The sequence below is a fragment of the Myxocyprinus asiaticus genome, chromosome 36, assembly GCF_019703515.2.
Source record: "Myxocyprinus asiaticus isolate MX2 ecotype Aquarium Trade chromosome 36, UBuf_Myxa_2, whole genome shotgun sequence".
Lineage (NCBI taxonomy): Eukaryota > Metazoa > Chordata > Actinopteri > Cypriniformes > Catostomidae > Myxocyprinus > Myxocyprinus asiaticus.
The window spans coordinates 42,721,802-42,739,316 of NC_059379.1; the positions used below are offsets into that span (position 1 = coordinate 42,721,802).

The window sequence follows — 17,515 nt, forward strand, 5'->3', positions numbered from 1 at the left end:
TAATTTTATATAAACTTTTGTGAAAAGTACCATTTTTAACAGGTAAACCTTTTATTTTTTTGTGAAAAAAAAATTACTTGGTCCATGTGAAACCTATTTTACAATCCAACAAACCATTCTACTTGAAAAATGTAGGACAAGACTTGATCTCATCCTTCAGGAATAACAGTAGGAGGGGATGTGTGATGTCAACAGCATGACAGTCATTTCAGAGACAGAGCAAGAAAAACTGTGATGACAAAATAATTTGAAATAACTTGCACTGAATAATCATGCACAGTTAGACCAGAAAGGTGCATTTATAAAGTAATTAGGGCCAATTTTAACGTTGCTGTTTATAATTAGGTATGATCTAATGCTGTAACAGTCTTGCACGTCTCTTCTGGGAGTGCCTCTAGTTTAGGTTTTGCCTTCACGGAAGAAAAAAACTGAGAAACGTGTTACCTTAATGGATTTGGTGCCACAGTAATGGCCCTCAAGTGATGCTTGGCAAGCAACAACAACAGACGCTCCTGGAGAACTGAGGAGCTTCAGAGCCTCTAAACAGCCCACACAATTAGACACCGTTGAGAATGTTACAATGAAAGCACAAAGGACAAGAGTGTAAGCAAGAGAGACAGGACGAGAGGGCAAAAGAAAGAGAGATAAGTCCTGTAATGCCACAGCATGTCTCTTGCAGACAACGCCTCATACCAGTTCACCATGTTGGAGCAACACTGACACCTAGTGGAGCTCTGTCTCATCTCACTCACCCAGGATTTCAAATCTAAAGGTAAAGTGTGTAATGTTTGGAGAAATACTTTCTCCTGTCCTCGTTTAATGTGCCATTGTCAAGCAATTAGTAGGTTGAATTTATGAAGAATGTAAACAAATGCACTCGGTGGCTCTATCAAAACATTGCGCTGTTTGTTTCAGTATCCAACCAGCCCAACATAGCAATACTGGCTTTAACAGTGGCATACGTTTGGGGCAGTACAATCTGTTTTCTTTTTTGATTTTTCTTTTTTTGACCAATGGAAGACAGGTGTAGTGTTTTGGAAACCTGTTTGGAAAGTGTCATCATTTCTGTAATAGAGAATAACAATGCCCGCAAACTTTTTTGGTTTTGACAGTTAAAAATCGCATTCAATAGCAGAATTGCTGGTGAAGGACAACACTACCCATGACCCTGAATGAAAACTATTCAGCAGAGAACTGGGGCCAATAAAGTGCACCAAAAGAGCTCTGCAGTGGCCATGACAGCGATCTATAATTAAAATTGACAACTTAAATCAATAGTTTTAGATTTTTTCTTTCATTTTTAATTTGATTTTGTTGTTCGCAATGCTTCATGGGATTGTAGTTTATTCCCTGATGAAAGACGTTTAGTACACAGTCTTGTACCTTACTTTTTGCTTCAAATCAAATTTTGTAACATTGGTTTGGTTCAAGACTTGCAACTCTTTTATGAAGGATTTTATGAAAGTTTATGGGGAGAAAAAAAAATGAATGGGAAAATATTTCTGGAACCAAGACAGCTAAAAAAAAAATGGGAGGACACTGATGCACACTATTAGCTTGGCTTATTTCTCCACAGTGCCTCAGACCAAGAAAACAGGTCTCAATTTTCATAAAAGCAAGCAAATCAAAACACTGATATGACCCAGCAGTATGTAGTCTACATCAATATAGACATCCAAACAATACACGTCAACCCCATGAGCAACATCGCTTTGAAACTAAGTTGCCTGACTTTGAGACGGTGTGCTCAGCATACGTGAATCAGACAGCAGGTGCAGACGTGCGGGGACACTGGGTCAGCTCAACTGTCTGAAGACATACACACGGACACTGGGCAGGAAATCATCGCTTCTGACGCAGCCAATCGGATGAGGAGCGCTGATATGTGAGTGTGACAGAGGCTCCAGCACGACATGAACGAGAGGAGATCTCTCGCTTGGCTGGATCCCCAGTCACTTCTTTGACTTGATTTGACACGTCTTTCAGTATGTGTGTGTGTGTGTGTGTGTGTGTGTGTATGTGTGTGTATGAGGTTATGCATTTGCTAATTAACTTCTGTTTGTCCAAGGATTCACCAAAACTGAAAAATGACAAAACCATTCATTTTAATATGTTAATATTTTGTTGAAAAGGTGACACATCCATGCCAGAGACTTGCCTCACCCTTTTTGAATGCTCATGACAGTGTTTCCTGCATTGCTACTGAATCTACGGCATCATAACTGCATGAGTTTGCAGTCCGAATTGAACTAATGCCTCTTTTGAGACAGTTCTTTTAATGAAAAAGACAAAAAAAACTTTAGTGTGATAAAAGTACTTTTAGACCATGCAAATACATAGTGGTTGAAAATGCATCAGTCACCTAACTAAGCCACACCCTCTCATGAATAATTAACACTTACCTTTTTTTTTTAACCTTATTTTCACTTATCGTTCACGTATCATAGATTTCAAACCCAGAGGAAGAAATTAGTATAAAAAAAAAAATCCCTCAGTTGTGCAACATGTATCTGTTAACATGTTATAAAAAGTGTTTTATAGTCTTTCAGGAGCCTTTAACCCTGTAAAGCCTGATACATGCAAGAATGTTTTTACATTAAACTGTTTTTAGCACCACTAGACAAACTATAGAAAAGAAATCGTAAAAAAAAAATGTGCACGTTTTTTTTTATTTTTTTTTTTATGTATCATATTTGATACATTAGACTTTAAAGGTCATTTTCCTCCTAAAGAGGATTCATTTTATATAGGACATTTGTTATTGAAGTTTTTCTTAGCCCATACATGCTACAGTGGTAAATCTCAGGAACTTACTGTATGGTAAGATGACATTATAATAGCTTGTAATGTAAAATAATGAGATCTTTATAATGACAGGCTGCATATATGAAAATACACAGAAATATTAGTTCACACTTTAAATATATCTTATAAAAAGTATATGTCAGAATTTTCAAGCTCTGTTATTTTTTATTTTATTTATAGTGGGCATGAATGTAATGTAATGGTGATTGAGAGATATACCTTAAATGCTTGTTGTATCATATTTGATACAGGTCATTTCAACATGCTTTTTCATTAAAATAATATACAAAATTTTAACCAACCACAAGTTGCTTATATTCAGAACAATATAAATCAGTAACAATATAATCATTAGTCATTTTTGCTTTATTAAAATAAGCTTTCACAGAACACAGACAATCGCCTTGCGCTCGCACTTTTACTTCGTGCCTTGCAACTTATGCTTCATGCTCGCACAGCGCAGTGCAAGGCTGGTGTTCAAATGGCAGCTGTCTTTCCGCTGCAGTGATGTTGCAATGTTAGAAGCTCTATCTGTGCTTTGCGGGCATGTTCTACTGCTGTGCTACATTGATAAAAGGCTTGCCGCAGGTATCAGCATAATGTCTCCCACCTTCTGTTTTCCCAACGTCAATGCATGTGACATTAGCGGGATTCACGCAAATTGACTCGCTTCTCATGAACTACGTTTTTTTAAAAAGGGTCATATCACGCATTAACGCCGTTAAACGAATTTTGCGTTAACACAGATACAAGCATCAGATCCTTTAAGTCCTGTAAGCTGCGAGGTGGGGCCTCCATGGATCGGACTTGTTGGTCCAGCACATCCCATAAATCGGATTGAGATCTTTGGAATTTGGAGGCCAAGTCAACACCTTGAACTCTTTGTCATGTTCCACAAACAATTCCTGAACAATTTTTGCATTGTGGCAGGGCACATCAGAGAATACTGTTGCCATGAAGGGTGTACGTGGTCTGCAACAATCTTTAGGTAGGTGGTACATGTCAAAGTAACATCCACATGAATGCCAGGACCCAAGGATTCCCAGCAGAACGTTGCCCAGAGCATCACACTGCCTCCGCCGGCCTGCCTTCTTCCCATGGTGCATCCTGCTGCCATCTCTTCCCCTGGTAAACGAAGCACACACACCCAGCCATCCACATGATCTAAAAGAAAATGTGATTCATCAGACCAGGCCACCTTCTTCCATTGCTCCATGTTCCAGTTCTGATGCTCATGTGCCCATTGTAGGCACTTTCGTGGTGTATATATATCTGATGGCAGTGCTCGTAGTGCACAAGTCTGTATTTCTCCTTGAATTAAATTAATATGTCTTTAATTAATGAAAAGAATTAAATAAAATCATGATTGTGTTATTTATGCATTAATGCAATTTACATTAAACATTTAAATATTGGTAAACATTTCTAAATGAATGAATAAATAATATAATTGATGCCACTATCTATAAAAGATCCCAAAAAGAAAGTGCAGTTGTCATTTGGCAACAGAGCAATTTTCCATTGTGGTATGGTCCATTTTTTTCTCAATTATCTGAAAAAAGTATGTTAGATAAAGCTGATTGGTTGAAACTAACTAAAATGTGTTAATTGGTTACTTTTAGACTGCTCTTTTACTTCCAATAAGCACAACATTTTAGTTTGATCTGAAAGGTGAGAAAATTAAATAAGTTGTTGCCTTATGGCTACACGGTGCTATACAGGGATAACCCACCTGCAACCGATACCAATAACAGGAAGTACATCACTGTTCACGACTGTAATGTAAACTAAAGGCTACAAGGACAACAAGCTCTTCATCATATTCCGCCCAAACTTCCTGATTCAATATAGGACTGTAACACTTCTCAGTGGAAGGAGGCGAGAAGCAGATTTCCTGGTTCAGGTAAGGATTTTTATTTTCCTCTCTGCAGCAGGTATACACTCTCAGAGCTTTTATGTTGTTCACTAAGCTAGTCTAAAACTACACAAACCACTTCACAAAATAAACTCTCAGCATTGCAATAATGAACTCTTCGCTTCACACTCGTGTCTCTGGTGCCCAGGCTCTCTCGCATATACCTGCGGTGTGGCTCTATTTATGCTGCTCTCCCCGTGCTCACTGAAATTAGAGACAGGTGTTAGACATAATTTAACTCAGGTGTAAGCGCCCTTACCACTTTCTCTCTCTCCGGAGAGAAGCTTGACCACGCCCCCGCTGCCACAAGGACATATGTCAACACAGGACAGAAAACAGCGCTCGTCAAGATATTTCATGAGGTCTTTAAAGGATACGGGCCTCACATTCAAGGACAGTAAGGGTAAGAACAGGTGTGAAAGAGACCATCTGTGTCAGCCGAACCTTAGTGAGGTACATTCTGTCAGCAGTACACAGAGCCCCAGGACATTCGTCCTGATTCACACCTTCACAGAAGCAATGAATCACACACACAAGGTGAAGCATCTTAAACACACACAAACAAGTCTGCCTTCAAATAAACAACACAGTCATGTGCCAGTAACAACTTCAGTCTGTTCCTCATACAAAGTTATCACATAAATTTTATCTTTTATCATATTATTTTATGGTGCTTTACAGCTCCAAAAAATATCTTTTGTGTTTCATGGGAGAAAGAAGTCAGCTTTGGAATGACATGAGGGTGAGTAAATGATGACATTTCATCTATGGTTGAACTATTCCTTAAAGATGTTCGTGAACTGGAAGACACTTGACTTTAGGGTGAATTTGTGAGATTCTTCTGCCCCCGTGTGGCTCATGAAGATCCTATAGACTTCTCAATCCTGTCCTGGAGTACCACTAACACAGCACATTTTGGATGTCTCCTTTATCCAACACACCTGATTCTACTGATTAGCTCATTAGTAGAATGCTCCTGGATATGAATTGAGTATGTGTAGTGTTAGAGGTATTCCAGGACAGGATTGAAAACACTGCTATAGAGGATGTTTAGATGCATCTGTTTTTATTGTTTACTTCTAGTTTCACTTCCTTGGCACTGAATACATCAATTACTATAGAAATTTCTCCAACTGGGTAGCCGTTTGGTTTCCCAGCTCTACTTCAACTGTATGACCAGTACAGATACAGTGCATCCGGAAAGCATTCACAGCGCTTCACTTTTTCCACATTTTGTTATGTTACAGCCTTATTCCAAAATGGATGATTAAATTCATTATTTTCCTCAAAATTCTACAAACAATACCCCATAATGACAACGTGAAAGGAGTTTTTTGAAATCTTTGCAAATTTATTTAAAAAAAATAAATTAAAAAAATCACATGTACATAAGTATTCACAGCCTTTGCCATGACACTCAAAATTGAGCTCAGGTGCATCCTGTTTCCACTGATCATCCTTGAGAAGTTTGGAACCACCAGGACTCTTCCTAGAGCTGGCCGCCCGGCCAAACTGAGCGATCGGGGGAGAAGGGCCTTAGTCAGGGTGGTGACCAAGAACCCGATGGTCACTCTGACAGAGCTCCAGCGTTTCTCTGTGGAGAGAGGAGAACCTTCCAGATGAACAACCATCTCTGCAGCACTCCACCAATCAGGCCTGTATGGTAGAGTGGCCAGACGGAAGCCACTCCTCAGTAAAAGGCACATGACAGCCTGCCTGGAGTTTGCGAAAAGGCACCTGAAGGACTCTCAGACCATGAGAAACAAAATTCTCTGGTCTGATGAAACAAAGATTGAACTCTTTGGCCTGAATGGCAAGCATCATGTCTGGAGGAAACCAGGCACTGCTCATCACCTGGCCAATACCATCCCTACAGTGAAGCATGATGGTGGTCACGTGACGCCATGCAAGAAGCAGACGTGTGAGCAACGAGCTCTGCGCACTTTGCTAATTTTTTTTATTATTCTCATGTTAAAATTTGGTGAAATTCGATACACCCAGTTGCACATTTGCTCTTTGAGGTAAAACATGGCAAAGAAGTCAAAATCATCGGGCTCTGGAGACATTAAAAGACATTTACGTGTTCAGGATGAAAGCCCCGACAGACCTACAGACCGGTGACTCGTTTTGGATGGCGTGGTGGGAGAGGAGATCCAGCGTCAGTTGTCCAACATGTCGGTGATGTTGACGAAGGTTCTTGCTGACTTGGAGGATCTTGCTGTAATACGTCGATCGATTAAGGCAATAGAAATAAAATTCTTTGAGTTAGTTACAAGAGTATCAGATGCTGAGAAACGAATCGATTATTTGGAGACTTCAGAGAGGGAATTAACCGCTAATCCGCCCGTGACCAAAGTTGATCTGTAACGTATTCTTGAAAAGCTTGAAGATCTTGAGAATAGAAACCGCAGGAATAATGTCAGAATTGTTGGAATTCCTGAGCATGAGGAGGGCAGAGATATGGTGAAACTCCTAGACGAGCTTTTCCCGAGTCTGCTCAACATAACAGGCCACAAGCTGGAAATTGAGCGAGCTCACAGAGTCCCAGCTCATAGATCTGCTGAGTGAATTTTCCTGACATAAAGTGATACAGACAGCTGTTTAGATGGTTTAGATGCGTGTTCTCTTCGGGTTCTCATGACTCACTTGAGTCACATGTGCACATAACACCTGTCTCACATCAGCACTCTGCTCTCGAGGCAAACAGCTGCTTCATCGCGATGGCCACGGAAGAACATGCATTATTGTCGTGGAACTTTCGACATTATTCGCTTTTTAAAAGAGAAAAGCGAAACAATATGAAAGTTCAGTGGAATTTATGCCTTCAGCTGTGATGATGCTCTCATTATCCAACGACCTGAGAATTTCAAGGTAATAAGAGCCATATAGAAATCACAATAGCTAGGTTAGCTAAAATTAGTTAATATTAAAATGTGTTAAAATTAGTTAGCCTTAGTGCTCAAAGAAATCCACGGCCCTTATCATTTGGTGGGAGCAGGAATAGCTGACAATACTGGCACGATTTGCGTCTTTGCTGGTACGGCATACAAATCCCCTGCTTTGCATGGTTGCAAATGCAAACTGTACTATATTAGCCAGAACGTCCAGTATGTTGTTCCGTTCCGTATTGAAGCTGAAAAAATGACCCCTCCCTCAGGTGAATGGTACTTAAACCTTCATTTAAGAAAAAAAGTTTTGAATACAACAACAAAAATCCACTGAAAAAATTTTTTTGCATCCCTGATCGTTATTAACAAATCCAAACTATACATATAAATACCAAATTAATTGAAAATATGTTTTAAGAAAGAAAGTTCAATGAAGAATTTATCTGATTTTGATCAATTGTTGAGAACAGTTCAAATGTCTGGGTGAGGGACACATTCTGGCATATGTAACATTCCTAATTACTATAAGTGTTGAACATAAGTAATTGAAAAGACACACTAAAAGTTTGAATCTGTTCTTTAAAACTAGATTTTGTTTTCTTTGTTCAATCAAAACTTTTTTTCCTCTTTAAAATCCTCCTTAAACAGAAACAGAAACATAGAAATCAGCCATAAACTGTTAGCTGGTGATGTTTGGATCATGAGCAAGCAGAGGAAAGGCACTCTCCAGCATTTAAATATGACAATAATAATAATGATGATAATAACATGTAATCAACCTATTGAATACAGTCTGAAGTTAATGAATATTGTAAATTGCAATTGCCTATACACACTAACTGCAATACATGGTAGAATTACACTTTGTAGTGTTTTTGAATCTGAGGTATATCCAGTCAGATTTAGTTTAATGTTAACCAAGACATAATTCAGTGTATCTGTTCTGATTATATTTCCTTTATAAGAAATTTTGCAGACAGAGAACTCACCTGTTTTCTATAAAAATACTGAGTTGTTCCAACAACAGCTCATCAACTGAATTAACAGCTCATTTTCTGTTTTCTTAGTAGGGTGCAGTGTCCATGTTTCTTTTCCTTAGATATAATAACAGCTACAAAAGTACTCATAATATTACTCAAACATGTTCTGTTTGCATTCAAGGCATAATTCAATGTTTTAAAGATTATATTGGTTTTACCTTGACTTTATTTACATATGTGCCCTTGTGGTAATCCAAAAGTAATGAAAAGTAATCTGATTACATTACTTTCATATTTCTGTCATTTGATTATGTCACTGATTACATTGATTGTTAAGTAATCAGTAATCTATAATGGATTACATTAAAAAAGTAACCCTCCCAACCCTGCTCATGAACCTACACACGACTATACAACTACTTGTTTCTGTATATTACACTCAGACAGGAGGTCACATAGAAAAAAAGTTTTTTGTTGATGTTTTATGAAAAAATTAATAACGGCATCTTTAATTTTGACTAATTATGTCTATTGATTTCTTGAAACATTATTCATGTTGTTTGGTTCCACTTTGGGATAAATTATAAAGCATTCTGGGAAATGCAGTATTTGTCCTCCATGGGTCATAAAATGAAAAGTAATTTATTAAATGTAATGTGTGTGTGTGTATATATATATGGGATAATGTACAGTCAGCTGGTTGTTATCGCACAATAAACTCCGCGAAGCAGAGACTGAAGGGTTTTCTTTCGCTATAACAACCAACTACTTGCCAATAAATAAATAAATGCACATAAAACATTGATTTGAGTTGAAATTATTTCATTAGCTTACTTATAGAGATCATACAGTGAGCCAAGAAGCAGGAGAGATGGCTCGCAGAACCCGGATGAGCAGTCTGATAAGTCTTAATCCCCGGATGTGTGCTAGTTACAGAGCTATATCTGACCACTGGATGGCGCCATATATATATATATATATATATATATATATATATATATATATATATATATATATATATATATATAGTTTGTATGAGAACGTTTATGGGTACTTCATACTGAAAAATGAAATGTATTATTTAAAAAGGTAATGAATTGAAGTGAAATGTATTTCACATTTTAAATACATTTTTTATTCAATTCTGAATGGTGCACAACCATGATATACTGTATGAACATCCAGCTCTGACATGAAACATCCACAAGATGTCGCTGTTGCACCAGCCACTGACACTCCTTACACACCAGAACCAAATAAAAACATCAGATAGTGTGCAATTATTGTTTCATAATGCTTACAGCATGAAAGTTGATTTGGAATCTGACTAAAGAAAAAATGCTGATGGCTGTCTCATTGAAATTTAGAAGAAACCTTCCCATCACACTGCATTCAAAATGGATCCAGGTACAGGTCACCCAGGGCGGATCTGCATAAACATATTACAGACACTTAGGAAATAATTGTCTTGTTTGCACAGAAATACAGCTAGAAAACCTCAAGTATGCTGCAGTTTAAAAAGCAGAAACTACATAGCACAGATATGTAAACTATGGCCTTATTCATATTGTTAAAGAGTGTTTTAGTTATTTGTTTTGGGTGACAGTTAAGATGTCCACATACTGTAAAAATTATTAGTGAGTACTCAGCTCAGTGCTATACACAAGTCCACAGTCATCCTATCTTTTTATTTTGATTTCATCTCACCATTTAATGACAATCTGATTGGCTGCTTCCAGTAGATAGAGAAATTACCATCAGCACGAGCCAATTAGAGCACTGCCGGTGCTATGATGCGCAATCAGAGACGCGCTCCGATAAGTCAAGCTCTGACTCCTCATGCAGTCAGATAGACCTAATGACAAAACAACCCCACTGAGAATGTAAATGTCCACCCTAAAGAACACTGATCTACAGTTGCTTTGACTGGGAAATTCAGCATTGTGCAAAGATGACAGCAGATACTAGAACCCATAGTTTCCTTCAGCAGTGTATGAGAGCAGCCTAGAAGAGTGATTCCCAACTGGGGGTCTGACAGCAGGTTACAGGGGGTAACGAGAACAGATTTGGATTTTTCTTTGTTTCACCTATAAAACAAAATGTATGTCTTAAAAAAGAAAAGTGATGTCAATAGATCAAAATAATGAATCGTGATTAATCTCATGATTTCTACCATCAACCTCACGTATGAAACAAAGGTTGCATTTGCTGCGGCAGCGATGGTGTTCACCTTGAACAAATGACGGTGTTCGGTGTTCCAATTAAGGAAATTGCCTATAATAACATGTTATAAAGGTTGGCATCAGCTATTCATATTTTACTAAATTACCCTTTGTGCATGTAAGATATTTCAAAATGAATGATAATGATCAATAATATTTCGTCTTTGGTATACATTTTTGGGTTTGTGTTGATAAAAGTGTACTTGAGCCATACTGTTGGTTCTGTGGGAATACTTACAGCAAAAAAGGTTGGGAAACACTTTTATAGTTCCTTAAACGCAGGGTCAAAGACTTTTGCAACCCAATCCAAGTCTGAATGTTACTGCCGCCTCTGTGTAAAAAGTCATTTTTTAAATTTTTTTTTAACATCAGCACTTTGATGTACTTCGTATCAGGGATGGGTATTGCCAACCACCTCACGATACAAATCCCGATAAATACTGTATGTTGTGATCCAATATATTGCAATACATCAAAATATCATAATTGGATCACACTGAACACATGAGAGACCCATTGTGTCTGCAAGAGAAAAAGTGAACCTGCTCGTTAAGTTTCAATCTCTCTTGTGCCTCATTAAAGTTATTCTGACCGCACTAAGGAACGGTGGTTTCAGAGTTTACGCATAATTATACCTCCAGCTAATTACTGAACTGTCTGACGTGACATGAATACACAAACAGATGAATAAAAATACTGCTACAGGAATCTTAAGTATCAATACAAAATTGTGAGAAAAAGTATCACGAGATATCCATATATAATTGTTTTGGCACAGCCCACTTCATATATTTGTGACAAATATAAGGCATTGACTCACAATGCTGTTGAGATCAGAGTCATAACTCCCACATGGGTGTCCAGATCCCCCCAGTGCTTCCAGCCCCTCTTTATCCCACATGTAGGTTCCACTGGAGCTGACCGAGGGTGACAGGTCCAGAGACAAGCCATGACAAAAATCTCCTACAGCAGCCAAAGTCTCGCACTCAAAGCCATCTTTACCAGCTGAAAAAGAGTGATACAAGTTACAGCTATTTAGACACGATGACTTGCTGATCATGAAAAGTAATATCAGCCATGGACTGTTTTTTAAATACAGAGGCTCTTTTCAAAACCTAGTGAGCTACCTAACTAGACCACATTTTAAGGCATCACTGGCATGCAAAGGCTTTTCCAAAAGGTAGGTAGCCAAATAAAGCAGCACTCTAAGATAACACACTTTGGCCACAATCTGAAGAAGCATCGCATGAATCCTTTGCAGGGAAGACAATCTCAGAATGCAAAGTGACGTGACTGGTGAAAAAAAATTCACAATGGTAGACATAGTAAAAAGAAATGCAGATTATAAATATACTTGTATTTCATTTAATTCTGTAAAGTATCTATATAAATTACTTCAGTCTAATTTACTTCAGTCTAATTAAGGAACGTTTTTTACCCTATATTTATTTGTGCAATGTATTTTTATGCTTATTAGTGTATCACATCATTAGCTTAGCAACATGCAAATGTCAAACTATAATTTGGAACTTAACTGTGAGCATTAATCTGTGTTCCATTGAAAGTCGAATGTGGGATATTCCTACTTGATATCTCAATCTCCAACCAAAAAGGCAGTCCATTGCCGAATGCTCTGAAGATTACATATAAGGGGACAAAAACTGCAACGTTACATGTGGCATTTTCTTCTACAGGTATACAATTATAAAAAGAGAGTATTAAGTATGGTATTTTACTCAGCTGTTCCTGAAAATGTTTGCTAAATAAGTTTCATGACCAATAAATGTAGGAACTTGGACTCAAAGATGCATTTTATTTGGATAAAAGTGATTGTTTATCAATATTTTTTTACATCTCCATGTTTGTTTGGTCATGCACCCCCCATCTCGATGAAATCTGATTTTCTAAGTTGGAGGTTCGACTTCCAAGTGGCATTCCACTGAACTTTTCCCAGTGGGAAGTTGGAAATTCCGACTTCAAGAATGGAACAAAGCATTAGACGACTCTCTCTGCATTCTCGCATGAGGAGCGCTATTTGTGTGTTGCACAGAAGTGACCATTTAGGGAGTTGCTGCCTCAAACATTCTTTGCCTTTGGATTATTTTGCACCGCTCAATGCCAGCATCATTTTGATGTTACTGTAGAAGTGACATTGCCCACATAATATGGCATCTGTTGTACAGTAAATATAGGCTGCCACTTCGATTGGTTAGTGGCAACAGAAAGCTCAAGTTATTCAGCAACGTTGGCACAAGTCATGTGAAAGCCTCTTTAGAAGGTAGCTGCCGATGTAGGCAATAGACAATGAGGCAGCTCACTAGTGGATAAGAGTGTCTTAAAACATTTTAGAATTTGGGAAAAGTTGTTTTGAGGTGTTAATGGAAAAAGAGCAATTCTTAGTCACACCTGTGAGGCCCATCCCTGCCCAATCAACAGTTTCAGACAGGAAGCTGTGCAGGCTGGTTACCGATGACTCCTCATTGCACTGAGAGATCAGAGCGTTTTCATCCTCACATAGTCCTAAGTGGTCTAACCCATCTTGGTGGATGGGCAACAGTAAGATCTCACCTCCGTTCCCTAGATTATCAAAGTCATCAATGTACTCCTCACTAGTGTCGTCATATATCGAGGTGGACAATAGCGACATGTCCTCCAAGACCTCCAAGGAGGGGCCCAGATCCACCTCCTTTGTTTCAGATGGGGTCTCGTCTGGAGTAGTTCCAGCACTCTCAGCATTGCTAGTTGGTTCTAAACTGATTTCCACTACCTTTGTAGGGTCTTTGACATTTCTCAATTCTGCTTCATTCTGGACAGTCCCAGCTACAACAGGATGGGGATATTTGGTTAGTGATGGACGTATCAGTCTGTAGCTGAGCGCCGAGGGCTCGTAACCTGTAAAGCTGGGTAAAAGAGATTTCTTTATTGTGCCTGTTAGCAAAGGGCCACTAGCAATCCTGTACCTGTCCACTTTTCCTTCAGCTAATAGCAGATTTGGCTGAATGAGGGGTGACCTAGCCACTGGAGATTGTGCTATGGGTCTGGGAAGCTCTTTAGTAAGCTCTGAAGCTTTGTTAAAAGAGAAGGAACGGGTCATAGGAAGGTTGGTGGGGGATGCTAAACTCCTGAAGTGGGTCAAACTCTGTGAGCGCACTATGTTCTCTTTAGAGGCTGACATGAGGCTGTCGTTGGATAGGGACAGTGTGCTCTCCAGGTTTTTTTGTTGGGATAAATGTTCCAGAAAAGACCCTGAGGGGCCAGACCCACAACGCCCATTAACACCACTGACTTTCAAAGTAGCATTGCCATTATAGACGGCATGCCCAGTGGGAGCAGTCATGCGGAGATAGGTTTTGTTGGGCTGTGGTATAATCCTTGGGCTACTACTTTGTGAAGTGGGCACTGCACACTTTAATTTAACCACGGCTGTGGGAGATGGCATTTTAACCACCATCACAGGGGGGAATACAGCTACACTAATCTCCTCTTCCCAGCTGTCAGTGTGTTGAACATTTTTTCCACTGTCCTCTTCAGCCTTTTCCACTTCAGTAATGGCAGGAGTAATGGCACTCCTGTCAAACTACACCTGGAGGTGCAACTTTACATCCCAAAGAGGAGACAGAGAGGGCAGATCCTTGGGGTAGGGGGGTTGTGGTGGTAGCTGAGGGGTGAGAAGCAAACTTGGGCAGCTTAGAGACCATGCTAAGCTGTTTGCCGACCTTCCTTTCGATCAGCAAGCTGCACCACCATGGATTTAAGGACTGATCTGCAGGAAAAGAGGGATGCAATATGAGTCAAAGCAAACTGCAGCATTGCATTAACATGTTGTCAGCTACATGTGCAGTATGCCATACATAACACAGAGAAGACTCCAGCAAAAGTCACAGCAGAAACTGTTCCAACAACTCACTGTGATGTAATCTCCCCATTTGTAAGCAATATTTTGCATGAGCCAGCAAACAGCACATATTATCAGCATTAAAATGTAACATGGGCATTTTAGGTAGCTGTTGCAAGGTGGAGAGGATAAAGGACATCAAAGCTCAGTTGAAATTCCCATATCTAACACATCACCTGATTTATCCCAACCAATCACATCACCACAAATCCTACCACAAGCTGTGGCCTTACCACACCCTTAAGATTGAACAATTAGTTCTAGACAAACCTGCTCTCACATATCCAGACTTTTGACTCTCTGTATAAAGTCTAGTCCATTTTGCAGTATATTCTGGCCAAGAAAAGCCCAATTTGCAATAATAAATGGGCCAAAACCAAGAAATAAGAAATGTATGTAATTAATTAGGGTTAATTCTGTGTCTACTCAACCAGAGGTCCCAAGCTGCCAATTTAGGGTTTGATCTTTTTTTTTTTTTTTACTGGTGAAAGTACACACATGACATTGAAAGCCAAAATATTGAATGCCATGGATCAATATTTACAGAGTAATCCATTATTTTGTAGAGGAATGTCAACATGACCATTTTTGGGGCAAAACTACAGGTAAAAAATAAGCTTCCAAAGGTTGTAGTGTCATTATTTTATTTTTACAGAGAGATAAGTAGGTCTGTTAGTAAAATCAGTTGATTGATTAGAGTCCAAAAATGGGGAAAAAAAACAAACAAATTTTTGTGCTGTTTTTCCAAAGTTAGAGTGCCTTTAACTCCAAAAGTAGGGGTGGGCGATATGACCAAAATCTTATATCACAATATGAGTAATTTTATATCTCAATAACGATATATATTGTGATATAGTATAACATTTTCTGAAAACCAATAAAAATTGGTTAACATAATAAATAACCATATTGTAATGCCTATTGTTGGAAATAGTGAGTGAAATAAATACTTTTTAAATGAAAATGACTTCCTCTTATATCATTTTCTCTTTATTAAGGACTTGACAAAGTTAAAAATAAAATAAACAACCTTACCATAATACTCAATTTCACCTTATGCCACATTTCAGTCTGATCCGTTGTTGACCAGTATTACTATAAACTTTCCTCAAGAATCTGAATTTTTCTGTCAAAATCTCTGTCGATTGACATTTTATATCACCACTATATATATATCATCATTTCACCCAACCCTATCCAGAAGTATCAAAGATATCTTAATATCCTTTTAGATTCTGATTCAGAAGAAACTTTCCTTTTTGTATTTTCATTTTTATGGCACTATATGGTTACATCCCAGAGATATAGGGCTCTCAATGTTGCTCCACACCTAAACGGTTACATTGTACCCATTTTGAATGGTAGAAACCCAAATGTGGGTCACAAGGTATGAAGCTAGTTTTTCTTGTCCAACAAAACAAAGGTCTGATGTACAAATAATGTTGAAACTTGTACCTTTATTTATTCACATAAAAACAATATTAAAATCTCCATTTCTGAGAGAGCAAAAATACACTATTATTAAGAATCTGCAACACCAAATTTAGTATGTATCATTTAGAGATGGTCATGACAAATAATGTTTCTGCAGACATGAATCAAGAGGGTGATTATGGGCCACACCCCAAAAAACAATTGCTCATATCCTACAAATAAATCCATCTGAAGCTGAGACTAAGGAGAAACAAAAACTTCAGACCTTGTTTTAAGATCTCCTTTTGCTTGAAGCGGACAATATGAAGATGCTGTAAAATGCAGTCCTTTTGGGTTTGAAGTTGCAAGCCAATAATAAGACAACTTAAAGAGTCATGTGACATTTTCAACACAAGGAAACATCATATGAGCAGCTGATCTTCCCAAAAATACTAGTGTTGGGTTCAGGTCCCTCTTAGTCGAGTCCGAGTCAAGTCCAAATCTTTAAACAATCGAGTTCGAGTCCAAAAGAGGTCTCAAGACCGAGTCTATAACAGGCTGAGTCTGTTCCCGAATGAATCTGTTCATGAATCTGAATTAAAATTGTAACCATAAACTAAACATCAATATTTTAAGCTTATTTGAACTTTCACAACTAGAAAACACAATTGTCAAGATAAATGCAAAAAACAAATGATTAATATCCTACTGAACAAATTTCAAAGTGGTTTCAGAACAAAAGCATATGCTTTAGGTGTATGAAGACAAAACTGTCCTTCCCTATCTGTCACTCACTCGACGTTGGTGTCGATGTAGTGACACTAGGGGTCACTCTTGGGAGCCCGAGACACCTCTGGTCTTTGATAAAAGGCCAATGAAAATTGGCGAGTGGTATTTGCATGCCACTCCCCCGAACATACGGGTATAAAAGGAGCTGGTATGCAACCACTCATTCAGATTTTCTCTTCGGAGCCGAACGGTCATGCTCATTGAGCTGAATACTACTGTTCATTCACCTGCTGGATCTGACGGCGCATTTCAGCGGCTTCTCCCTCCTCTGCACTGGTGCACTGCAGAGAATGCCCCTGGGCGCTTCGGCAGAAAAACTAGAGAGTATATTTTCTGAAAGAGCATTTTTCCCCTCTAAAAGAGTATATATTTCTCTAAAAGAGCGCACACACGGAACGTCTTTTTAAAGACGCGTCTTTTTAAAGATGCTTTTCCGATTGTGTGTTATTCCTGGTAGTGCTCGTTATCTCTCGCCTTCTAACGCGCAACTTCGTCTAACTTCGTGTCTGGGCACTGCTCACGCGGAGACAGCGTTCGTGGATGGTCACATTCTCATTGCGAGAATGTGTCCATGGCAACGTTGCGGTCGCGGCTCGCCTTCGTAAGGA

At 38.7% G+C, this 17,515-nt stretch overlaps 1 protein-coding gene across 1 annotated transcript in view; it reads right to left on the minus strand.

Annotated features, from left to right (window-relative positions):
- LOC127427228 (serine-rich coiled-coil domain-containing protein 2-like) overlaps nt 1-17,515 on the minus strand; it is a 96,380-nt gene that overhangs the window by 60,235 nt on the left and 18,630 nt on the right. Inside the window, exons 2-4 of the mRNA XM_051674689.1 lie at nt 13,217-14,387; nt 12,341-12,443; nt 11,631-11,841 (exon numbers count right to left, since the gene is read on the minus strand). Coding sequence (XP_051530649.1) covers nt 11,631-11,841; nt 12,341-12,443; nt 13,217-14,387 — 1,485 coding nt within the window. The remainder of the gene's footprint in view (nt 1-11,630; nt 11,842-12,340; nt 12,444-13,216; nt 14,388-17,515) is intronic.